The following is a 25,779-nucleotide window of genomic DNA, read 5'->3' on the forward strand; positions in this document are numbered from 1 at the left end:
TTGCTGTGCAAAAGCTTTTAAGTTTCATTAGGTCACATTTGTTTATTTTTGTTTTCTTTGAATCTGTTTTTAATGAGATAAGGAAATTACAATTCATTGTCATCTCAGCACATTATTCCTGTGTCAGGAGAGATAATAAAGGGGTAAGAACACCTGGTTGTCCACATCTGTGCCACAGGATGGAGGTGCAGGTCATGAGCTAAGAAAATGGGGGTCCCAAACTGCTCAGATTTTAGGGGGAAAAATCATAGAGAGTGAAAAATCACATGGCTGATAGCTAATTGTGTTTAGCACTGCTTTGATTGCTTTTATTAAAAGAAAATAGGTTAAATAACCCATTGACTGAGCTCTGTGTCTAGGTGTCCTGAAACCTCCATGTCATTGCTTACCAAAAAGTTCTAAGTAGTGAACTTGGCCCAGAGAAGGACATAGAGATTTTGGCAAGGTTCTAAAACATGATGTCACTCAACACCTTACCCTCTTCATTCCCGTAATGCCTAGAATTCCACTTCTGTGAAAACTTCCTCCAATGGCTCATTTCCTCCCTGTACACTCCCTCTCTGTTAATTTTATAGTAGGGAGGCTGTTCACCTTCCCACTCCAGGTAAACTGAGGCCGGATCCTGTCTGCAACGTGAATAACATACCTACTCATCACAGCTGGCAGTGTTGTACCCACCTCTCTTTGCCTTTATCAATCCCCCTGCTTAACTCTGACCATCGAGAGAGCAAGAATCCTTGTTGATGAGAATGTGGGGAGATAGACATCTTATACTCTGTTGGGGTGGTCAACGTGGGGTTCAGTGTGGCAGTGCCATCAAGAGCCTGAAAATGCATTCAAAACCTCAGTGACAGAAAACCTACTTTCAGGAATGTATGCTAAGGAAACAAATAATTAAGCATGTGTATGAAAATGAAACTTCAACAAGGTTTTTTTGTAGTGTCAATGACATTGCAATATAGGAATGAACCTTGGTCTTTAACAAGAGGCGACTGTGTTCTGATTATGTAAGGTAGACCAGGCAGGAATTAAGAATAATGGCAGAGAGGTACATATGTATAGACACAGACATGGGCAAATGCATATTACAAAATGCGTTGGGCAACAGAATCACATTGTAATATTTTAAAAGTCTTGTGGGAATAAATGTACTGTAAAAGTCTAGAATGATGTACACCAGAGTGTTAGCAGCAGTTATCTCTAGTGATATGAGATTTGGGTTTTTTTCCCTTTTGTTTATTTGCGTTTTCTAGTATTTTTTGACATGTATGTTTTTGTTTCCATTTGAAGCTTAACGTAATACACTCTGGGTTGAACAGGCAGACACTCACCTTTGGTCAGGCTCGGCGCACAAGCACAGTGCTGCGTTGGCGGGTGGGGCTGTGATGAGCCCTGTGGAGCACCGCGCATGCGCTGGCAGAAGCCCTCTGAAGGCGTGTGACTTGCAAAACTTCGGGCAGGTTTGAAGGCTCAGAGCACCCCGTCCTGGGCACCCGCGGCTTGACTGCTGGCAGCCTTTTTGGGTCCAGAGAATTTGCCACATATTTCTCCAGAGAGGAGAACATCTAGGGAGCACATGGTCAAAATATTTTTTGATTAACACAGAAACAGCTCCCCCCATCCTCTTCTCCTTCTATTTTGATAGTTTTTATGCTTTTGTGTTTCAGGGAATCCTGTGGAGAAGGCAGTGTGAAAATCCTGGAAGAGAGACTGGAGAAAATGGGTTTCCAGTATAGCTGTATCAATGACTACAAGTAGGTGGCATATTATAGTCAGTGTATATATTCAAAGGAGGAGCAGAGGGTTGCCGAAAAGGTTTTTCAGAGATCAGCTCCAAAGGCCACGGAACTGTGCCTTCTGGGTTGTCACTGGGTGTGGGGACTGGGAGGGCCTTCTGGCCAGGGTTCCGCCTGGCCCCCGCCCACTTCTGTCCAGAGTCCTTTTTAATGACGCTAAAGGACAGACAGCAGCCCTTTGTCATTTGTGTATGTCTAGTTTTCTCTTCACTCACTTACTGCACGTGTGTCACCTGAGAACAGGGACTGTGGTCCCTGCATCTCTGGATGCCACACTGCGCATGACATGTGCTAAGGTGGAGTTTGAGATACTTACAGAGAGATGCATGGTGACTGTGGACCAACAGGAAAATCACCATAGCTACCATTTATTGAGCACGTTATGGGACAGGCACTTTATATACGCATAATCAGAGATCGTTTCAGGGAATCCCTGTTACTTGGAAATGTAGGTAAATTTGGCTCAAACCCTGCAACGGTTGAAAGCCCTCCCCTGGACTGGGAATTACTCACCTTGCTGCTTCCTTCTTCTCTCTGTGTCGTCACCTGAGTCTGCAGGCCTGTTTGTCTCCTTAGGGGCTGGAGTCCAACATTGCAAGGACTTAGTGGCTTTCCCGAACGTTTGTGGGTATGGCAGGGTGCACATTACATCTGCAGTCTTTGCCAGTGCCCGTGACCGTCCAGGCAGCCCTGTTGCCCTCTGCTGTCTCAGAAGTTCCATGGACCTGGTAACTATCCCACCTGAGCAAAGCCCCTGGAAGTATGGGTCTCCCCCTACTCTGGACTCCCCAGGAGAACAAGCCCCTCAAAGCTGTTCTTCTTCCACAGCTTGAAGCTGTACCATTTTACTCATCTATTATTGCTAATGCTCTCAGGAATCTCTCAAGTTAGGTGTTGTTATCACCCTCTTTTGAAAACAAAGTGAAGCACATACTCTTTTTTGGAAATATAATCTGTGTACAGAAAAAATGCAGAAACCGTAAGTATACAGGTGGATGAATTTTCACAAGTTCAACATACACATGTACCCAGCATGTAGATCAAGAAACAGAGCACAACCAGCACCCCTAGTCTCCCCTTGGCTTCCCTTTCAGGGTCCCCGCCTGCCCACAATAGTAACCACTCTCTAGACTTGTAAGAGCATAGGTTAGTTTTATCTGTTTTTTTTAAATTTTATTTTTATTTACTTTTGGCTGTGTTGAGTCTTCGTTGCTATGCGCAGGCTTCCTCTAGTTGAGGCAAGCGAGAGCTATTCTTTGTTGTGGTGTGCAGGCTTCTTACCGTGGTGGCTTCTCTTGTTGTGGAGCACGGGCTCTAGGCGTGCGGGCTTCAGTAGTTGTGGCACGTGGGCTCAGTAGTTGTGGCTCGCGGGCTCTAGAGTGCAGGCTCAGTAGTTGTGGCTCACGGGCTTAGTTGCTCCGCAGCATGTGGGATCTTCCCAGACCAGGGCTTAAACCCATGTCCCCTGCATTGGCAGGTGGATTCTTAACCACTGTGCCACCAGGGAAGCCCTAGTTTTGTCTGTTTTTAAGGTTTATATAAATATCCGCTTTTCATGGATGGGTAAATTGAGTGTTAAGAGAGGTTGAGCAAGTTCCCAAAGGTCACCACTCGGTGACAGAGCTGAATTTTGAACCCAGTATTGTGTGGCCCTGAAGATTCCTCTTTTCTTTCTACTATAGAACTCTAATTCTTAATCAAGTCATCAGATTTTAGTAAATTAAATAAAAGGTAATTCTTATTCTAAAACAGCTCAATGATAGAGAAAAATATGGCTAAAAATTCCAGTTATGACCCCTTTGCTTTGGTCCAGGACCTCCCCCGAGGAGGCTGTCTTTTTATAAGTCATCAGGTCAAGTGTGGGAGCCCAGCCAGGGTCTTATTCCTGACTCACGGCTGTGAGCCTCAGGGTCTCAGCCTGCTTTTACTGGCTCGAGTTTACCCCACCAAAGCTGGTTTCAGGGCTCCTCCCTTGCCTGGCTGAGCCTCCCAGCTCCCATTTATGTACTGCTCGTGGGCTCTCTCTGTGTTAAGGTAGGGTTTTTATTGCTCCTGGGAGCCCAGAGGCGATAACAACAGGCTTAACATGGGAGAGCGAACAAGGTTAGAAAATCAAACTCAAGCCAGATGCCTCTCAAAATTCAGGTGACATTGACCTCTGTCCTGTGGCAGTTGAAAGTTCTCCCCAGGACTCCTGCAAATTTTGGCGATGTCTTTCTTCAAAGCCTCTCTTGTCTCTTGATTGTTTTCTGCTTAGCGCTGTATTGATCCAGACTCAGTGAAACTCAATGCATCTTTTTGGGGGGACGTAACACAGCAATAACAAACTACTCTTGTAAAAAATATCTGAATAGGGCTTCCCTGGTGGCGCAGTGGTTGAGAGTCCGCCTGCCAATGCAGGGGACACGGGTTCGTGCCCCGGTCCGGGAAGATCCCACATGCCGCGGAGCGGCTGCGCCCGTGAGCCATAGCTGCTGAGCCTGCGCGTCTGCAGCCTGTGCTCCGCAGTGGGAGAGGCCACAACAGTGAGAGGCCCGGTAACACACACACACAAAAAAAATCTATATAGTGTAGACTGAGAAGTAGGGAGTCCTACGGAGGGGTCACATAGCGTGCCATAGACCGAACCTGTTTCCTGTTCTTCCAGAGTCCCCTCTGGTCCCCCTACCCAGAGATCCTTCCTTGGCCTTCCTCCCACTGTTACCTGGATCCTATCTTCACTGCTGCCTTCCCTTCCCTCCTGGCTGCCTGGACCCCACATCTTCTACCTCTACTGTACAGAGCAATTTAACTTTCTTCACTGAAGCCTGGGCACCAGCCATCACCTGTGTGCTTCGAGTCCAACCTGCCCAAAATTCTTATCAAGAGGTTTTTCCAAGCAAAATCGTACATCCTTACAGAAGTGGTTCCATGCTCGGGCTCTGGAGTGGAGGTTCAAGTTCAGCTCCACAGCTTGCTACTGTGAGAACTTGGGCAAGTTCCTCTGGACAGCTTTCTCAACTGTAGATTGGAGATGATAATAGTACCTGCTTTGTTTGGCTGTTGTGAGGATTAAATGACATAATCTATGTAAAATATGTAATCAGATTTCTTGGTATATAGTAAGTGCTCAATAAATGCTGGCTAATATTTTTAAAAAGAAACTATGTTCTTCGAGGTCAAAGACTTTGTATCTCCAGTACCTTGCAGGCCCCCCCATAAATGTTTGATGAATGAAAGTCATTTAAATAATCCCTTAAATATTACTTCTTTTCATTTTATAGACCAGTGAAGCTCTTAAAGTGTGTGCAACACAGCACTCATCCTGACTGTGCCTTAAATTCGTAAGTGAATGTCTTAACCCAACTTCCGTGCTTCCCCAAAATAATCAGTCCGTACTATTTATAGAACACTGGTGGATTGCAATATCATTTTACACCCACCCCCTAAAACGTCTGGCTGCAGAGTAAGACTGGTACTTCTGCACTGCACTTCTCTCCATATCTGATCTTTTGGGTTGGTGCAGGTTTGCTGAACATCTGTGCAGCTGAGCTGAATGAACCCCTGCCATGTACCACAGAGCAGAGGCTGCCCTGATGCCTCAGCTTCAGCACAAAGGCTGGGAATGGGGTGGCAGGAGGACCTATTAAAACTTATTTCTGTTGCCCTTAGAGATGACAGTTATTTTACCAGCAAAATGGGTTTATTTGGGAATAGCAGAGGAACTGCAGTTCGGGACAAGCAGGCTATAGCAAAAGCCATAGACAAGTCCAATAAATGAAGGAGAGGAACTTTATTTTATAGAGAAAAAGGAGGAAGTTGGGAGGGGGTGTTTTGAATGAAAGTCCGTCAGAGAAAAGTGAGAATTCAAGGTGATGACAGTTTCTCATTGGCTGAGTTGCTGGGGTAGTCGATTTCTTACGGAAGATGCAGTGTACATCTCTCCTGCTCTGGCCTGTTGATGATTGATGATTGTTCCTGTGGATGATTCTGTTGGGGTCTGTAATCAACAATTCTTCCTATAGTTGATGAGTGGCACTGCATGAGAGCTCCCCCTTCTGACCTCCTGACTCCATTTAAGTGGTAAAGTTTACATTTCTCAATCCTAATGTATATATTTTTAAAAATTAATTAATTTATTTGCTTTTATTTTTGGCTGTGTTGGGTCTTCATTGCTGTGCATGGGCTTTTTCTAGTTGAGGCAAGCGGGGGCTACTCTTCGCTGTGGTGCACGGGCTTCTCATTGTCGTGGCTTCTCTTGTTGCAGAGCACGGGCTCTAGAGTACGGGCTCTAGAGCGCGGGCTCTAGAGCGCAGGCTCAGTAGTTGTGGCGCATGGGCTTAGTTGCTCCGCAGCATGTGGGATCTTCCCGGGCCAGGGATCGAACCCGTGTCCCCTGCATTGGCAGGTGTATTCTTAACCACTGTGCCACCAGGGAAGCCCTATACTATTAGTATAAATGATAGTACACATAGGATTCTGCAACGTGCTTTTTTCGCATAATAGTGTCTTGGTGTTGCTTTCCTATCTGTGGTGCTCTGTTGTGTGCGCACATCATGATTTATTTAACCCATTGCCCATAGGTGGACATTTAGATTGTTTCCAGTATTTAGCTATCATCAACAGTGAATAAGATGAAGCCTTTTCCCTCTACTTCCATTTCCTCAAAGTAATTTCTTTCAACATTTTGGTCCATCTCTCCCATACATCCCAGTACACACACATACACATATGTTACCAGGCAGAGATATAAGTTTGTTCATCTATTTGTTTTTGGTTTGGTCTTATTTTCATTTATTTACTTGCCTCTGTTTTTGTACAAAGAGCAGTCATGCTGGACAGACTGTTCTACTGTGGCCCTTTTTCACTTAACGATATAAGGACGTCATCCTTTTCTGTCTGTGCGTACTTTCTGACTCCGTGTTTTAGTGGCTGCGGAGTATTCTGTAGGATGGCCACTCGCCATTTATTTAACCATTTTTCAGTCATAGACTGACTTCATTGTAGGTTGTGGTTGTAGTTGTTTATTATTATAAACAATGCTGAAATATAATCCTTGATTGCATACCTTGAGCTCTTGTTCAAGTGTCTGTGTAGGAAAGATTACCAGAAAGGGAGTTGCTGGGTCAAAGGATGTATTTTTAGTTTGAATTTTGATATGTTTCAACAAAGCTGCCCCAGTGTGCGCTCCCACCAACAGTATGTGGCAGGTGCCCCTTTCTCCCCTTCTTCACTAACCCTGGGTATTATCTGTACTTGTACCTGTATCTATACCTAATTTTAGTCAGTCTTCTGGATAAAACATGATGCTTTATTGTTGTTCTTTTGTTTTGTTTTTTTTTGCGGTACGCGGGCCTCTCACTGTTGTGGCCTCTCCCGTTGCGGAGCACAGGCTCCGGACTCACAGGCCCAGCGGCCATGGCTCACGGGCCTAGCCGCTCCGCGGCATATGGGATCTTCCCGGACTGGGTCACGAACCCGCGTCCCCTGCATCGGCAGGCGGACTCTCAACCACTGCGCCACCAGGGAAGCCCTTTATTGTTGTTTTGATTTGTGTTGGCAGGAAGATTTCTTATGCCAACACCTGAGTTCTCTTCCCTTCCTTTCCTATCTGCTAAAATTGTATGTACCTTTAAGGACCCAACTCCAAATGTCCCTTTGTCTGTAAGGCTTTCCTAATTCTGTAGGTGGATGTAAGAACTCCCTTCTCTGTGCTCCATTGACTTTGTGCACAACCCAACTACAGCACTTCCCTCTCTCCAGTCATGTTGTAATTCATTCCTCACCATCTGTCTCCAACACTCGACTTAGAGATTGCATGAACTTCCTCTTTGTGTGCCTCATCACAATTGCACAGAGTAGGTGCTCCATAAATGTCTGTAGGATCCATTTTTCCATCTAGAAGGAGAAGAGAACTAATCTGGGCTGGACATCAGCTGTATGCCAGGGGCTGTGCTGTGTGCATTGCATAGAACATTCTGTTCATCCTTCTAACTAGTCCATTAGATAGACACAGAGAGGGGAGAGAAAGACAGACAGACAGACAAACAGACAGGCAGAGAGACTGCTCATCATCCCCATATAGCTCTTCTTCCCATCTTCATTTAGTAATAGAACCCTTGAATGTTAGTTGGCCTCATGGTTGCCAAGAATAACAACTGTACTTCCCAGCCTCTCTTTCCTCTGTGGCCGAGTGATGTGGGTGACTTGAAAGGAAAGAACATTCATTCCCTCCCCCTTTGTTGGCTGGTGTATGGACCCAGAAGGTGTGGTGATGAGCCACCTTCGCTGGGCATGGCAGAGCATGCCATAGACGGAGGCTGGGTGCCCCCTACCGTGGAAACACAGTATCAGCCTGCACAGTTACAGAGAGAGAGACAAACATCTGTCTTGTCTAAGCCCCTGGGATTTGGGGTCCTTTCAACAGCAACCAAAACCTATATCTGAACCGATACGGATAGGTTCTGTTACCCTCATTTCAGGGGTGTAGAAACTCTGGCTTAGGGAAGATAATGAAGGATTTGCCCAAGAAAAGACTACCCAGCCAGTGAGTGGGTCTGAAGCGAGTCTATGAGGTTTCCAGAATTCACCCTCGTGACTGTTAGGCTCTTTTGACTAGAAATTGGGATAAGAGATCCACCAACACCAGCATGTGTCCCAGGGTGGCTGGCGAGGTTAAGTCCTCTCCCACTCTCTGCTGTTCACTGTCTGTGAATTAGGCACACATGTTTTTGAGTCCTCTCACAGGAAGTAAAGAACAGTCTGTGTACCTGGGTCTTCACTTTCCTCACCTGAGAATGAAATCCATTCTCCTGTCCCTTCTGCTCAGAAACCTTCAACGTTCCCTGCTACCGAGTCTAAACTTCTGGCCTGGCCTTCCTGGTTATAAGAACCTCCTTCTAAACACACCACCCACTGCTCCCCACTAGAAACTTTCACTGCAGGCTCGGATCCACTTCCCTAAAGACACCCTGTGCTTTCCTGCCCACAGTCCTGTGGACACTGACCCTTCTGGCCATGGTGAGAGCAATGCAGTTGGAGTCAGATGACCTGAATTTGACATTTTTCTCATCTACAAAACTGAAATAATGGAAACTGCCACATGGGTTTGTTGTGAAGACGGCGCCCAACCTCCCTTCTAGACAGGATACTAGAAAGACTCCCCGGAGCCTGGACCCAGGCGCAGGCTTCAGGTTCCTAAAGTTCAGGTAAGGAGCACATTGGTCGAAACTCATAATTGCAAAGCATCGCACACCAGATCCAGCTAGCTCAGCAGAAATGGGATGTGTTGAAGGATATTGGGTCACTCAGAGTCTTCTGGGAGAGCCAGAGAAGCAGGGCTGGAGGCTATGCCAAAGTCCCACCCAGAACTGCCCAAGGGGAGATCTGCCTGCAGCCTGTTGGGCACAGACACCGCAGGGAGTTCCTATGATGCTCGTGCCTGGATGCTCCTTCTAGAATGTCTGCCACGGCTGCCTCGGAGAGCTGGTGCCAGGGCACCCCCGGCTAGAATGAACCCTCGGTGGCACCTGCTGTTTTAATCTACTCTGCCCACAGCTATACCCAGATGTGGGTACATCTGGTTGGCAGAGTTCTGGGCACGTGTTTGTGCTCTAACTCCAGGGAGGCTGGGAAATTGAATCTCTGCTTTAAATCCAGCGTCACGGCTTTAAATCTCATCTGTATGCTGGTGACTCCAAAATGAGTATTTCTATAGTCCAGGCCCTGTACTGAGCACCACACTTGTATATTCAGCAGTTTACTCTGATGTCTAATAGATATTTCAGATGCAACACATCCCAAAGCGGACTGAATTTACCCAGGGTGGTAGGCTGAGTCATGGCATCCAAAGATGCGCAGGTCCTAATTCCTGGAATGAGTGGATTTTACTTTATATTACACAAGGGGCTTTGCAGATATGATGAAGTTAACGATCTTGAGGTGGGGAGATTATTCTGGACTATGCTGGTAGGCCCTGCATGTAATGTAAGTGTCCTCATAAGAACAAGGCAGAGGGAGATTTGGTTCAAGAGGAGGGGAAGGCAGTGTGGTGATGGAAGCAGAGATTAGAATGATATACTTTGAAGGTAGATAAAGGTCAAGGACACAGAGTCTCCCCTTAGGAGATTTTCCAAAAGGAAGCAGCCCCACTGACACCTCGACTAACCCGGGAAACTGGTTTCAGACTCTTGACCTCCAGAACTGTAAGAGAATAAATAAAACTGTGGTGTTTTGAGCCACTGAGTTGATTACAGCAGCAACGGGAAACTAATACACCCCTCAGTTGGTCTACCCATACATCCCTGTCTCAACTGATGGTAACAACCCACCTTTCCAAAAATCTCCAAATGCCTGTTCCTACAATCTTAGCGCCATTCTTGATGCCTTCCCTTCTTTCACCCTTCAGCAAAAAATCTTGTTGATTCAACTTACAAAATTAATGGAAAATCCCATCATCTACTGTGACCAGCCTGGTCTGAGCCACTGGGCCTCTTTGAAACCCAGCTACTAAGACGTTAGCCTTTTATTTTTATTGTTTATTAGGGAAATTTCAAACATACACATAGTATAAGGAATAGTCCTTTAAAATTCAGTCATGTCACTCATCTGCTCACAGCCCCGCAGTCAGTCCCACATCACTCAGAGTTAATGCCAAACAGCCTTCCCAGGACCCCCAGCCCCACTTCTCTCCGACTTTTTTCTTCCTCCCCTTCCCTCACTGGGCCTCAGCCACAGTGACCTCCTGGGACTTGACAGCACATTCCCACTACAGGGCCTTGGTCACTGTTTTCTCTGCCCAGAAGTCCTTCCCTATGTGGCCAACTCACTCACTTACTGTGTTTGCTCACATCTCAGCTCCCTGAGGCAACCTTGACCTCCATGTTTAAAGCTGCAGCCTGCACTGTCAGCTCTGGCTCTGCAAACCCCCTCATGTTGCTCTACTTTTCTTTTCTATAGTATTTGTTTATCATCTTCTGACTTATTTGCTTGTTGAGTTTGTTTTTTATTACCTGTTTCCCATCTGTTAGAACATCAACTCCAGGAGGACAGGGGCTTTTCCTTGTTCTGTTCGCTGATGAATGTGACTCAAGAACCTAGGAGGGAGCCTGCAGCCTGGTAGGCACTGAGGAATGAATGAATGAGTGAACAAATGATTGATTTTTCTACCCTGGGGAGGCATGTTGAAAGGGGCTGGGCAACTGAAGGGAATGACACGGGTCCTGTGAGAGTTTGTCCAATAAGAAGTGACCAGGGGCAGCATGTGTAGAAGTAACAGATTTTGATTGTAAGAAACAGAATCCAGCTGTGGCTCATGTAGGTGGAAAAAAGGGGAATAAAGTTGTTGTGGGGATTTAATAGAAGAGACTCTCCAGTGAGCAGGGGGCCTCATAAGGTCTGGAGAGGTAAGTGTCCTTATTGTTACTGTGTAACTTAGGTCTTTCTGGTTTTACTCTATCTCCTTAAACAGACTTTAAACTTTATGCAGATACAGATGGTGTAAAGTTCCTTCCTGTCAAACCTGTTGCACCCTACACTGCCATTCCCAAAATGGGCAAGTGGGGCCACCCTGGCACTGGTGCCTGCTTTTCCCTCCCCTGCTGCAGGCTCTGTACGGTGAATGAGGGCAGCTCTCCTCACCAGTCTTCAGGTCTTTCTGAGCACTTTGCACATGGCAGCCTGTCAACCTGGTCTTTGGAGTCATCATCTCATTGCATCCAACCACATTCTTGGAAGGTGGGCAGTTTGATCACCATTAGTGATGCTGAGGTTCAGAGAGGTTAAGTGACCCCTTAAAGTCACTCAGGACTGGCTAGAGGCAGAAGTGGCACCCAGGTCTGTCGGTGTGTAAAGTCCTTGCTCTTCCCACTGAACCACACTGCCTCCAGATGTTTCTGGCGTTCACACCACAGCAGAGAAGTAAGAGGTTTATAGTTCCTGACCTGTTCTTTCCTTCTTTGGGCATTCTTTCAGTGACTGTTGAACAGATTTATTTATGACAGTTCTTTCCCAAGTCCATTGAACGTCAAGAATAAAACCCTCTTTCACGCTTTGCTGAGGTTTTCTCCACTTTCATTACTTTGGAAGGAATTTTACTAATCTCCTTTAAAAATGATTTAGCAAAGAATACTGGTAGATAATTTACAGAAGAGGAACCATCAGTGGCAAATATGAAACATTATTTTATTGATCTAATAATAATGAACTACACATTCAATAAGGGGCAATTTCCACCTCAACTTCTTTAACATACCGTGACAAAAAATATATTTATTATTTTTTTATTTATATATATATAATATATATATATTTATATATATATATTTATATATATTATTTTTTTTGCGGTACGCGGACCTCTCACTGTTGTGGCCTCTCCTGTTGCGGAGCACAGGCTCCAGACGCGCAGGCTCAGCGGCCATGGCTCATGGGCCCAGCCGCTCCGCGACACGTGGGATCTTCCCGGACCGGGGCATGAACCCGCGTCCCCTGCATCAGCAGGCGGACTCTCAACCACTGCGCCACCAGGGAAGCCCAGCAGAAAAATATTTTAAAGATGTTATTCAATGCTTGATGGCATTGTAAATTGCTAGAATGCTTTGGGAGAACAACTTGATAATATGTATCAAGAATTATAAAAATATTCATAATCTTTGACCTAAGTCAGACTTTAGGTACCCTATTCTAAAGACATGATTCAAAATATAGATTCAATCTACATGCTCACAGATGTTCACAAACAATTCTTTTTAATGCAGTATCAGAAGTGCAAACATTGAGAGCTGGAGCTAAATATTCAAGGGTACGAGAATAGTTACGTCAAAGGGTTATACTTACTACATGGAATAGAATGTAGCCATTAAAAACAATTGTAGGTGGCTTATGTCAGTTATATCTCCATAAAGCTGGGGGTGAAGGTGAAACAACCGTAATCATGATAATCATGCAGCAATATGGAAAAATTCTCACAAACAATTAAAGTGAAAAACATGTAGAAAACAACTTTATATGCTTATAGGTTATAATATTGGCCAAAAATTCAGTAGATGGATAATCTACAGGATTGGTGAGGATATGAGAAAACAGACGTACTCATGTTACTGACATAGGGTTCGCTGTGTCAGTCAGGGTCAAGGGAAAACATCAGATTTCCCATCTTGCCCTGAACTCTCTCTCCAAAATGTGTTCCCCCGCTGTGCCCTGGCCCTAGGCCACAGAAGTGGGATGGCAAATTTCACGTGCTTAGGAATAATGGGGTAAAAGACTTTGAACCTGCAAAAGTTTAGAATCCAAATCGCATTATTTTTGTGGTAAGTTTAGGAACAATCTGTATTTTTTGATATTTAATTTATTTACATAATTTTAATTTATTTACAACATTTTAGAGAGTTTATCATTTAAGAATAGCTCTTGGAATAGCCCTGTGATTCCAATATAAGTGTAACTATTAAATAACTGATTTAAAAAAAACAAAAAAACTTATTTCAGACTTAGGAGTTTTAGTTGAAAGTTATAAGAGAATTTTACTAAGTTTTCAATCAGTACTGGAATGTTTAAGAGAATTAAGATTAAATTTTATACATTTATTAGATTTACTAGAATTAAGTATTCGAGAAGGTCTTGCTCACTTAAAGTCATTTAAAATATTTTATAAAGAAAATGTAATGTGTTAAAGTGTAAGTTTAAAATAATTTAACCTAAAATAACTTGAGTTTAAAATATTCAGGAAATTGGAATAATTGTGAAGCCCCCTTAAAAGTTATTATCAGAGTTGACTAGGCTTTTAAATTAGAAGAATACTATTCATAAATTAACTAGAAAAGTGTATGGGAAAGTCAAGCTTTTGAATTTATAAATTTAATAGTTAGAATTAATTTTTAAAACCAAAGTAACTGCAAACAATGTGCTTTTTCTCTGCATAAACACCACCCTCAAGCAAAGCCTCACAGTGACATGAAAAGCTTAAGCTAAAATGTGACAAGTGGACCCATGCATCTAAAGTGAAAGAAAACAAAACTATATTCTGTTTGTGCATGATAATAGATGTAAATGATAGATCTAAGATAAACTCCCAATGGCTAAGGAAGGGAGTGAGAACTGGAAAAAGACGAAGGGAGACTCATTATTACTGTTTAGTTCTGTATTATTTTATTTTCTTAAAAAGTAAAAGTAAATTTGTCTTTGTCTTAATTGGTTAATTATTTAACAGCAAAAATACTAATCAATTTTGAATGAACTGTCTGGAACATTAACTGAATTAGAAGTGCAATTATAGAAAATGTCCAGCAGGAGGAGCCCTAGTACAAATTTGTGGGCTGCTCGAGATTCCTTTAGCAAAAAAGGGGCGAATAGCACTCATATGGAGTAAGCAACTTTCAAGGACCCCAGCCACTAGTCAGGATCCAGGGAATAAAAACCTCAGATTGTTTCATAATTTTAAAAGTTTGTTTTTTAATTGTTTTCAAAGAATTCAGTAATTTCTGTTTTTAAAAATCTGGTGGTCAGACCTTATTTGCTATGACCAGAGTCCCTATTTTGGCCAGATCCTCTCTCAGTGTCTTTATGTCATGACTGGTTTTTCCTCACCAGTTAAACTGTGATGATGTAATGTCCATCAGTAGGGAACTTGGGGAACTTTATGGTACATCCATACAATCAGAATTCACCCATGAGGAAGAATGAATAAACTCCACGTGTACCGATATGGAAGTATGTGCAAGATGTGCTGTTGGGTGAAAAAACAAGTTGTAGATTCCACTTGTACTTAGATAAAAGGATATGTGAGTCTGTATGTGTGTGTGTGTGTGGGAGTGTGTGTGCACACACGTGTGTGTGTGTGGGGAGTGTGTATCGCATTCCTGGAAGGACAAATCAAAACTATCAAGGATGATTCTCTATGGAAAGTGGGAATAGGGAAGCTAAGGAGCTTTTACTTTTCACTTTGTAACTTTCTGTACTATTTATTTTATTTATCTATTTATTTATTTATTTTTGGCTGCATTGGGTCTTCATTGCTGCGCGTGGGCTTTTCTCTAGCTGTGGTGAGCCGGGGTCACTCTTTGTTGCAGTGCGCGGGCTTCTCACTGCAGTGGCTTCTCTTGTTGCAGAGCATGGGCTCTAGGCGCGTGGGCTTCAGTAGTTGTGGCATGCGGGCTCAGTAGTTGTGGTGCACGGGCTTAGTTGCTCCGCAGCATGTGGGATCTTCCAGGACGAGAGATCAAACCGGCGTTCCCTGCACTGGCAGGCAGATTCTTAACCACTGCGCTGCCAGGGAAGTCCCATGTACTATTTAAATTTTCCGCAGTGTGCATATATGTTTTTGAAAGTAGGTGTCATCCACCAATACTGACATTTTTTCTATTTCCTTTTTAATTTGCAGGGCAGCAACCTCTACTCAAAGAGAAGCCCTGTCCGTTTATGCAGAACGAAGTGCCAGCTTTGTCTTTCCTCTCTTAGTGGCTTTGGCTTCAGTTGCTCAGATGTAATAACTAGAAACTCAGCTATGTTGCGCTAAGCAGCCTGCAGTCCTGAAACCTGCCCTTGCCCAGTCATCCTTCTTGTTCTGTGTACACCAGGTGACTCCATTGTCTAAAGAAGCTTCCTGCTGGGAAAACAATGTCCTGAAATGGGTTTTGAATGATATACACGGTCAGGATTTCAGAAATTAAGCTAGTTCTATTTAACCGGTTAAAACTACTGCATTAACAATTTGATTGACATATATACACTACTATGTATAAAATAGATAACTAGTGAGAACCTATTGTACAGCACAGGGAAAAAGAACTACTGCATTAGAATTAAAGCTAGTTATTATTTTCTTATTTTCCTAATGATACAACATATTGAGACTCAGACTGTTTGTTATATAAGCAAACATTTTAAGAAAATTTTGGTAGAATTGTATATATATATTTTTATATTTTCTTATACAACCAGCAGGGCACACTGCATGTTTGTTGATAGCTTCAAATATATGTATACTATATAAGTGTATTCATACATGTTTGGTAGGCAAAGAGTTATGTATAATGATGTCTATTTAAGGGTTATTTATAATGAAGGGGAACTAAACATTCTACTAATAGGGAACTCTTTGCATATGTTTTGGTATATCTGTAGGATGGAATATTATTCAAATAGGAAAAGTTATGTTTACCAGCCCAAATGTCCTTCATCTGGTGAATGGATAAACTAACCTTGGTATATCTATACAGTGAAATTCTACTCAGCAATAAAAAGTAACTAACTCTGGATAAATGCAGCAGTGTGGGTGAGGCTCAGCTGCAGCATGCCAAGTGAAAGAAGCCAGACCAGAAGGCTACATACTGTATAATTCTGTTTACAGGACATTCTGGAAAAGGTGAAACTATAGGAATGGAGAACTTTTTGGTTTCAGGGTTAAGACTAGGGGGAGGGGCTAACTGAAAAGGAGCATCCTGGGGGAATTTGAGGGGAGGGACAAGACTGTTCTGGATCACTGGCTATGGTGGTGGCGACAGGAATCTACATTTGCCAACACTCAGAACTGTATGCCATAAAGTCATTTCACTGTTCGTAAATTAAAAATTTTCAAAGAACATTTCGTGACATAGAAAAATGCCAGCGATCAGTGTAAGACATAGGACATAAAACTATTTATATGATCTAATTGTCTAAAATATAATACAAATGTAACATTGTGGATGTATGTTTGTATTATACGCATATTGTAAATGAATGAAAGGAAAAGAAATAAGCCCAAAAGCGGAGCAGTGATCTCTGGAGAATGTTCTTATTAGTGATCCCTATTCTTGACTTTTGACTTTTTGTGTTTTCCAAATTTTCTCTAATGAGCATGCATTACTTTTCTAATCAGAAAAAGAGAAATAAACACATACACATCATCTATGTGTGGTAATTTGACACAACACAAAACATTTCCAGAAGAGGAAAAGAAAACCAAAACTCCTCACAGACACTTCCTGTTCTTACTCCCTTTTTCACCTAAAGTGAGCGTGGGAGGTTTAGATGTGAGAACTCGCAGATTCTGGTGCCCCAGCGACCAGCAACTGGGGGTGAGAGCTCTCACTTTCTGTCATTTCCTGTAAACCTCTGGAGAGAAAAAGAATTGCCCATTGCGGGCAGAGCCATTCCTCAAACCTGCTGCCCTGACTGCAGAGCTCTTTCTTCCTCCTGACAGAGCCTCTACTCCATTTTATGTAACCACTTGCCCAAGTGTTCACTGTAAAGCTGGGAATCCTCACAGCTTGATTGTTTTATATAACACACATTTACAATTCAATCTCGTGCGTATTTAGAGATCACTTCAGACACTGCACTGGGCAGGGAATCTCACTGGGAATGATTGCACAGGTCTCCCAACTAGCTCCCTGTGCCTCCAATCTCTTTCTCTCTTGGTTCCTTCTTATCTCCCATCATTACCCCTCTCTTGTGGGGTCTACACACTCAGCCGCCCAACGCCATGGTGCTCATTCCAGGGTTCGGGAGAGGGCAGGTCCCTTGACCATCACCATCAGTCACCTTCCTCATCCCCATCATCTTAGCAGTCATCATCACCACCATCATTATCACCACCATCATCATCATGCCTAGTATTTATTGAGTTCTTACCCTGAACCAGTCACTGTTGTCAATTTTTAATCATTCTTTTAATTCTCATTACTATCCTCATTTTGCAGATGAGAAAACTGAGGCTTGACAAGGTTAAATCACTTCTGCAGGGTCACCCAGTTAGTAATGGAGGAGAAGTGTTACAACCAGGTGGACTGACTCCATCACTGGGGTGCTTTTCCATTTGCTGCACTAAATAAGGCCCCAGGAATGTTAACAACACTTGGATTCTGCTCCAGAACCCTCTGAACTCACTTCCCCTTTCCTCTTTCTATTTCCTTAGTCTTCTTAGATCTCCAACCTCACACTCCACCTACCATTTATGTCTTTGCTTTTCTTTTGCACTTTGACACCAGAAATAATCTCTCTTGTCCCAAACTGAACTCCCATCTTTTCTACACCTGCATCTCTCCTCCTCACCTCAGCACATTTAAGGACACTTGTCAGGGTAACATGCCTTCTATCTCACCTTCCCAGAGCTGACATTGTCAGATCCCTATTCAGACCGCCTGAGCATTGTAGGTGGGCATTAGACTTACAGCTAGAATCCTTCCAGGTGTGCATATGAGCATGAGGTATTACCAGTGTCAAGATTTTTTTTTTTCGTAGCTGAGGCCCATGGGTTTTGGAGAAGCCTGGTATGGATGGTTGAAACTTGGGATTTATTTTTCTTTTTATATAAATGTTGAACACATGTATCCTTTGTCATGAAATACCAGGTTATGGATGTCTTACCTTAGCTTCAGGGAATACATTTGACCAAGGTTTCTAGAAGAAAGAAGGAAAGAAAGAAAGAAGGAAAGAAAGAAAGAAAGAAAGAGAAAGAAAAGAAAACCTCTGTAACGTTTCACAATGCTGTCCCAGTTCACTCACCATAACAACCCATATGCCATGACAAGAAGTAGAGCATTATAAAGAGAGGCAGGATGAACAAGCTTGCCAAAGCAACTTTTGTTCTCAATTCAGCCTTGGAATTCATCATTTCTTCTTCTTTGTGTAGGTTCCAGAATTTTATGATACCTCTCCCCCTACCCAATGAGCTCTAATAGGTTTCCAGAGGGATCAAGACCTTACCATGTATCTAATTATTGAGGATATCGCTTGAGTTACCACCTCTTCCCACCATGTCTAGCAACAGTAGATTAGACAAGTGTCCAAACGACATAAATCCTACTGGCCAACCAGAAGAAAAAGGAGGTAGAGCCGGCTTCAAGGGTTGTGATCTGTGCAGTTACACAGGGACCCATGCTCAGAGGGGCCCATGCTTGGTTTAATGTTCTTCTGTCTCTGTCTTTAAATTTTTAATTTTTGAACAAGGAACACAGTATTTTCGTTTTTCACTGGGACCTGTAAATTATGTAGCTGGTCCTGAGTGGAAGTAAAGCATTCCAAAACAAAGGGAGCCTTATTCTGTCTAAGGTGGCCCTGTTTAATATGTAAGAAATAGGTGATGGAGGCTCTGACTGTGCCCAATCTTGATCACAGGCTTTCAGCGCTTGATGGGAGCTGAAAACACCCCTGTTGGCTCCTCTTCAGCGTATTTCATATACCTGGGGAATTTTTTATCTTCTAAGTCCCGCTTCCCCAAGAAGGAAGCTAGCAGTATGCTTTCCCAGTCTTCTTTGAAGCTAGGGTGCAGACATGTGACCTGTACTTCGCTGGTCAGGTGCTCATGCAGGAGACTTCCCTTCAGGGGAAAGAGAGGTGAACATGGAGATGCATCAAGGATTTGGCCTGATCAGAGGGGAAAGGCATGAAGATTGGGGTGTTATTGGTGCTTTGACTGGTGCAGGCTGAGGCGACCGTGCCCAGCGGTCACTGGGCTCAGAATCTCTGCTGGGTGGAGGGACGTTGTTAACTTGGGTGTGGTTTCAGGTTTCATAGTCTGGAAGTTTCATTCCCTGACTCTCCTGCAGATTCTAGGAGTGCTTTCTGCTTAACTGGCTGGAGTGGATTCTGTTGTTTGCAACTGATAAGCTTCTGACTCTAACTGAAGCCCTCTCCAGCTCAAGGTGAAGGTTAGAGATGACTTGCTCAGCCATGTCTCCACATTTTGGGAGCTTATGAGGTTTTTCACTGATGAAGGGGAGCATCCCTATGTGAAATGGCAGTGGTTGCCAGTGTGCTTGTCTGGGCTTTCCAATTTCCTGTGGTTTCTGGTGCCCTTGTGGTATACTTTCTTTCTAACTTACAGTGGTGGACAGAAGTGCTGAGTGTCCATCACTTTACACTTCAGCTGCTGAGGTCTGAGCCACCATCTCTTCTTGTATGAATCTCAACAACTCCCCTGCTGCCCCCCCCCAAAAAAAGGATACTGTCTTAGACCACTTCGGCTGCTGCTATAATAAAATACTACAGACTGGGTAGCTTAAAAACAGTAGAAATGTATTTCTCACAGTTCTGGAGGCTGAGAAGTCCAAGATCAAGTTACCAGCAAGGTCATGTTCTGGTGAGGACCCTCCTCTTGATACATAAGCCAGAGCATTCTTGCTGTGTCCTTACATGGAAGAATGAACTAGGGATCTCTCTGGAGCCTCTTTGTAAAGGCACTCATCTCATTCATGAGGGCTCCACCTTCAAGGCTTAAGCACCTCCCCAAACCATCACTTCAGGCATTAGGATTTCAACATTTTGGGGATGAGTTTTGGGAGGAACACAAACATTTAGACCATAACAAGCACCAATGCCCAAGCCAACTCAGAACTCTTCACAGCTCATCCATCTTGCACTCCACCCCTTCACCTTAGAGGGTTCAACCAAACTCTATCCACAAAGCCATCTGGCTCTCCCTGTGTGCTCAGAATGCTCTAACCTTCTGCTCCATCCCCTACATCTCTGCCAGTTATCTCCTGCTCATCATTTAGATCTCAGCTCAAGGGTCTCTTCCTCCATGAAGCTTTCCCTGGCCAACATTCCCACTCTAGGTCAGATTCAAAGTTCTTTTCCTTATTTCGGTTTGTAATTGTACGTTTGTTAATATGAATATTGATTAACATCTGTACCTGCCCACTAACAACAAGGCCAGGGGCCAGAGGTAGCATTAAAAATAACCATCACTGTGGCACAGGCCTGACCAATCAGAGCAGACACTAAATGTCCTAATCAGGAAGGCCACTAGCTTTAACAACTGGCCAGCCATGGTGAGGGTACCAGTAGCAGCCACAGCAGGGATGGGATTAACTCTCCTCGTTGTATCTTCAGCCCCTGGCCCAGTGCATGGCACATAAAAAAAATGCTCAATAAATATCCCTGTGAATAAATGATTGTTCTCTGTTGTTGATCCTAGATTTGCTCCAAAGCAATTCTCGGACCTAATGTGTTGGACCTTTTGTGACTGCCTAGCCTGCCCTTACTCAGGACGTGGACACCAGTTAGCCCTGCTCCCTGAAGCTACTGGGCATGCTTTCCAGCTTCCATATAGAGCAGACACTCAGGTACCTGGTAGAAGAGTGGATTCTTCCCTCAAAGCCAGGACACTCTGGGGACCACGGTGTGGTAGGACACTGGCTACACAGGGAGTGGATGGGGCTGGGACCAGGTCAAGCTCAGAATGGGCTAAGTAAACAGGGTATGGGAAGAAAGATGGTAGAGGAACGAAATCCAAGAAGAGCTGGCATGATGTAGAATGTTCATTGGTGTGGCTACTGCTATGAATCGTGAATGGTGTCAGCAGGTTAGAGAGGCTGTACCCAGCTGGGCACTGTCAAACCAAGTAGCTTGCCATAACCCAGATGAGTCCTGCTTTCTCACTCCTTGGGGTCTTGAATGTGCTGGTCTCTCTGCACTGATTTCCCTTCCTGCTCTGTCATCCATTTGTCAGATTTTAAGGCCCATCTTAAGCATCACCTTGTAGGGGAGTAAAATTTTCCACACCAAAATATCTCTTTGGCACGTGGATTATCTTGAGCTGAAAATAACCAAGACCCAAAAGGCTCAGGAAGAAACTTTGAAATTCCCCCTAACTGCCTAGAAGAATTAAGAAAGAGCGCCAGTTCCCTAGAATAGAGCTATCACCAGAGATGCCTGTAAAGATATGGGCTCAGTGTGGAGGGGGAAACTCAGCAGGGCTTAGAGATCAGACAGTGGTCCACTCTGTGACCCATTGTCTCTGCATGACCCAGCAAACATTTACTTACCAGACATTGGCTTTACTATCTTCATGTGAATTGCATTTTTACCCTTTGAAGTCCCCAACCACTACCCTCAACGTCCTCTTTCATCTTTAGCTGAAGAGAGTATTTAGGGTGAAGGCTTCAGTCATTTTGGTGAGTTACTCAGTTTATCTGGGTCTCTCCCATGTATACGTTATTAAACTCCTTTTTGACTTCTGCTAATCCATCTCATGTCAATTCAATTCTTAGGCCAGAAGCACCTAGAAGGGTAGAGGAAAATTTCTTCCTCCCCGACAGCCTCCTGAGTCCTCTGGTACCTCTACCACGAGAGCCTTGGCTGTTCTTTGCTCCTTTGCTGCCTCAGGCCCTGTGCATTCCCCTAAGGTGGTCCATCTTCACTGTCTTGTCATCGTTGGGACTGTGGTTTTTTGAAGACTTACTCATCATTTCCTCTCTGGCCTGACCTTGCCTGGATAAAGTGGACATTCCACATGTGGCTTTAACGAGAGAATGGATATGTGAATGAACTGGGTTTCAGAGAAGAAAACACAGGGTGGGTGATTCTTTAATTTTCTTTTAATGTAAGTTTTGTTGAAGGAAGTCAGGGATGGTACAAGGGAAGATTAAAAGCATCACATGTCAGGCTTCCCTGGTGGCACATTGGTTGAGAGTCCGCCTGCCAATGCAAGGGACACGGGTTCCTGCCCCTGTCCGGGAAGATCCCACATGCCGCGGAGCGGCTGGGCCTGTGAGCCATGGCAGCTGAGCCTGTGCGTCCGGAGCCTGTGCTCCGCAACGGGAGAGGCCACAACAGTGAGAGGCCCGCGTACCACAAAAAAAAAAAAGCATCACATGTCATACTTTTCTGTATTTATGCTATACTTCAATAAAACATGTGAAATATATGATATATTCTAGTGTGGGTGAGGGGAGTAGAAGGGAGGATGACAAGTGGCATAAGAACTTGGGATTCCTAGAAAGGAAGAGAAAGGTCCCTACTGACTTCCAATTCAGCTTGTCTCAGGGTCAGCTGGCTCCTCAGGCTAATCCCATGGAAGCCCCAGCCAAGGGCATCTCTCAGGCCAGGCTTGGAGAACACAGTGTCCACTGCCTTTGGGTTGCCGGGGTTACCAGTGGATTTACACAGTCATTCACAGCACACCGGCCTGTGACTTAATTAGATGCTGTCATTTTGAGCTCCGCGGAAAAGAAAGTGTTTTATTTTTTAAAAAATAAAAATAACTTTACATTTTTAATGACATCTGATCACTTGGAAAACTTTAAACGATACAGAAAAATTAAGGAAGAAGGCGATAAATATCCTCTGTCATCCTATATGCAACGTAGCAGATTTTTCTCTCTATACATTCAAACACATACTCGTGGTTTTTGAATACATGAAGCTATGTTTGATATCAGGAATACAACTGAGAGCAGAATCATTCAACTGCAAGTTCTAAGCTTTTTACACATTAACAGGCTGATTTCAAACATTTCCTGATCTGTTTCCTCTCCAGCCTAACTTCTACAGTGCTCCCAGAGCAAGCACCCTAAGTGAGGGTCCTGACCGAATGATCTGATCCCCTACTTAAGATGTCGTAGGAAAATGGGGTGCGAGAGGATGGTCACATCCCAGGTCTCCAGTGAGTCCCTGGGACTGGCCGCCAAATGAGGGTCCTTGGCTTCATGCAGGAAAGAATTGCAGAGCGAGCTGAAGTAGAGTGAAAGCAGATTTAAAGCAGAAATACACCCTCTACAGACAGAGTGTGGGCCATCTCAGAAGATGAGAGGCCCTGAAATATGGGGTTGTTAGTGTTTATGGGCTGGATATTTTCAGTGGGAGGATTATTCCGACTATTTTGGAGAAGGGACAGGGATTTCAAGGAATTGGGCCACTGCTCACTTTTGGCCTTTTATGGTCAGCCTCAGAACTGTCGTGGCACCTGTCGGTGTGTTATTTAGATGCTAATGCATTACAATGAGTATATGATGAGGCTCAAGGTCCACTGGAAGTTGAATCTCCTGCCATCTTGGGCCTAGTTGGTTCTAACCAGTTTATGTCATGTCCTCAGCGGCTGTGTCCTTCTTTTAAAGGTTGTGCCATGCCCCCTTCCCTCCTGTCTCACAGACTCACCAGTGCAAAATAAAATCCATAGTTTTAAATCTAGCATTCAAGGTCTTTCCACTTGCCCCCAAACTGCCTTCCTCACCTTGTGTCCCCAGAGACCCTCCATGCTCTGCAGCCGCCTATTCTCAGTTCTCCATTCTCAACAAAACCCTCATATCCGGTCCCTTCACTCACCTCCTCCTTGAAGCCTCACTTTGTTCCAGTTTCAGATACATTTGTTTTTAATGTCTCCCTGAAGGACAGTGACTTCATCCATTGTCTTTGTGTCTGTCAGAAGGCTTCACCCTGAACTACGATGACCCAGTGAGCATTTGATATGTGAAGGAATCAATACTGAATTTGCATTTAAGATTGAGCAAGATGATCAGGTTTGGGGAATATGAAGAAAAATCCTACACTACTCATGGGGCTTCCCTGGTGGCGCAGTGGTTGAGAATCTGCCTGCTAATGCAGGGGACACGGGTTCGAGCCCTGGTCTGGGAGGATCCTACATGCCGCGGAGCAACTAGGCCCGTGAGCCACAACTACTGAGCCTGCGCGTCTGGAGCCTGTGCTCTGCAACGAGAGGCCACGATAGTGAGAGGCCTGCGCACCGCGATGAAGAGTGGCCCCCGCTTGCCACCACTAGAGAAAGCCCTCGCACAAAAATGAAGACCCAACACAGCAAAAATTAATTAATTAATTAATTAATTAATTAGCTCCTACCCCCAACATCTTAAAAAAAAAAAAAAATCCTACACTACTCTTGTTGACCGCAAGTTCACGTGTCCGAAGCACAGTGAGGCCAAATGAAAGGAAACATCGGAGTTTGGAGCAGGGAAAGGTTTATTGCAGGACCGAGCAAGGAGAATGGGTGACTCATGCTCAAATACCCCAGACTCCTCAATGGGTTTGGGGGAATAGGTTTTATAGGCAAAATTTGGGGTGAGGGATGCAGGGTGTGTGACTTTCCTCTGATTGGTTGGTGATGAGATAACAGGATGGTGTTCCAAGAATCTCAACCATCAGCCTTCTGGTTCCAAGCAGTCTGAGGTCTCAGTGTGTAGTTACCACCCAAGTGGAGGGTTCCTGTAGAAGAGCTCAAAGATGTATTGTCATGTATGTCCCCTGGGGAGGAACTAGGTCTCTGCCTTATTGCCAAACTATTGTTTCTTAACTGACTTTCCTTTGTTTCTATAACACATTCTCTCACTTCCCAGATTAGCAACTGTTGAAATCTGCCCTTTGGTTCAGGGAAGGTCTAGGGGGCTGAAGACTTTTTCCTGCAAATAAGAAATGGGGACACAGAAAGGATTTTGTACCCAGGAGGGCCCCACAGTGTCCTGCTCCATTTCACTACTCCTCCTGGGTTTCCCCTTTACTAGCCTCACGGAACACCTCACTTCTGACACTTCTGGTTGCCAGATATGTGGGGTTTGTCCCACATCAAGCAATTCTCTGACACCAGCCGCGTGTCCTACATTTCAGCTTGATTCGGATGCTATCTACCTGGAGACAGCGTTAGATTCCACAGGTTAAGGGCTCAGTCCCACAAGACTGCCCCTCCCCCCCTCCACCAAGCCGGTTGTCAGCCCATGTTTGTTACTGAACCAAACTTGGGTCTGCTGGTCCATGCACAGTAAAGCCAATCTACTGACACTGGGTCGTGGTAAAGGAAAGTGCAGCGTGTATTGTAAGATGCCATACAAGGAGTCCAGAACAGCTAGTGCTCAAAAAAGCCCGAACTCCCTGATGCAGTTCAGCAAAGCAGTGTTAAAGGCCAGGTAAGGGAGGGGAGTTGCAGGGTATACGGTCAGCTCGTGCACAATTCTCTGATTGGTTGAAGGTGAGGTAACAGGGCAGTGTCATAATGATAACTAACATTATCAATCCTCAGGCTCCAGGAAGTCTGGGGGCTACGTGCTCATGGTCATCAAGTAGTCAACATCTTCCATTTGCTAGGGGTTTTAGCATCTGAAAAAACAACTCAAGAAATGTGCATCAGATACTGTTAACTAGGTACTTCAGAGAGGAGCTACAGCAGAGGATATGGGGGTGGGGTCTGTCCTGGGAAAGCCCCATAGTGTCCTGCTCCTTTACAGGTTGTCACCTGTGCTTCTGACTGACCAGTTATAGATCAGCGGTTCCTATGACCTCCTCTTTGTGTTTGATT

At 44.4% G+C, this 25,779-nt stretch overlaps 1 protein-coding gene across 8 annotated transcripts in view; it reads left to right on the forward strand.

Moving 5' to 3' along the window:
- BST1 (bone marrow stromal cell antigen 1) overlaps nt 1-25,779 on the forward strand; it is a 50,075-nt gene that overhangs the window by 12,828 nt on the left and 11,468 nt on the right. The window contains exons 7-10 of one of the 8 annotated variants that reach the window (XR_002643636.2): nt 1,668-1,754; nt 5,060-5,119; nt 8,767-8,983; nt 15,154-15,251. Coding sequence is in view for 5 of the 8 variants with exons in the window: in XM_022566972.3 (XP_022422680.2) it covers nt 1,668-1,754; nt 5,060-5,119; nt 15,154-15,259 (253 nt within the window). In the remaining 3 variants the exon portion in view is untranslated. The other 7 variants (XR_002643638.2, XR_002643637.3, XM_022566975.3 and 4 more) reach the window with 7 other exon arrangements.

Source organism: Delphinapterus leucas, chromosome 5, assembly GCF_059928025.1.
Source record: "Delphinapterus leucas isolate spDelLeu-1000000601 "Yukka" chromosome 5, BTC_Dleu_Yukka2, whole genome shotgun sequence".
Classification (NCBI taxonomy): Eukaryota; Metazoa; Chordata; class Mammalia; order Artiodactyla; family Monodontidae; genus Delphinapterus; species Delphinapterus leucas.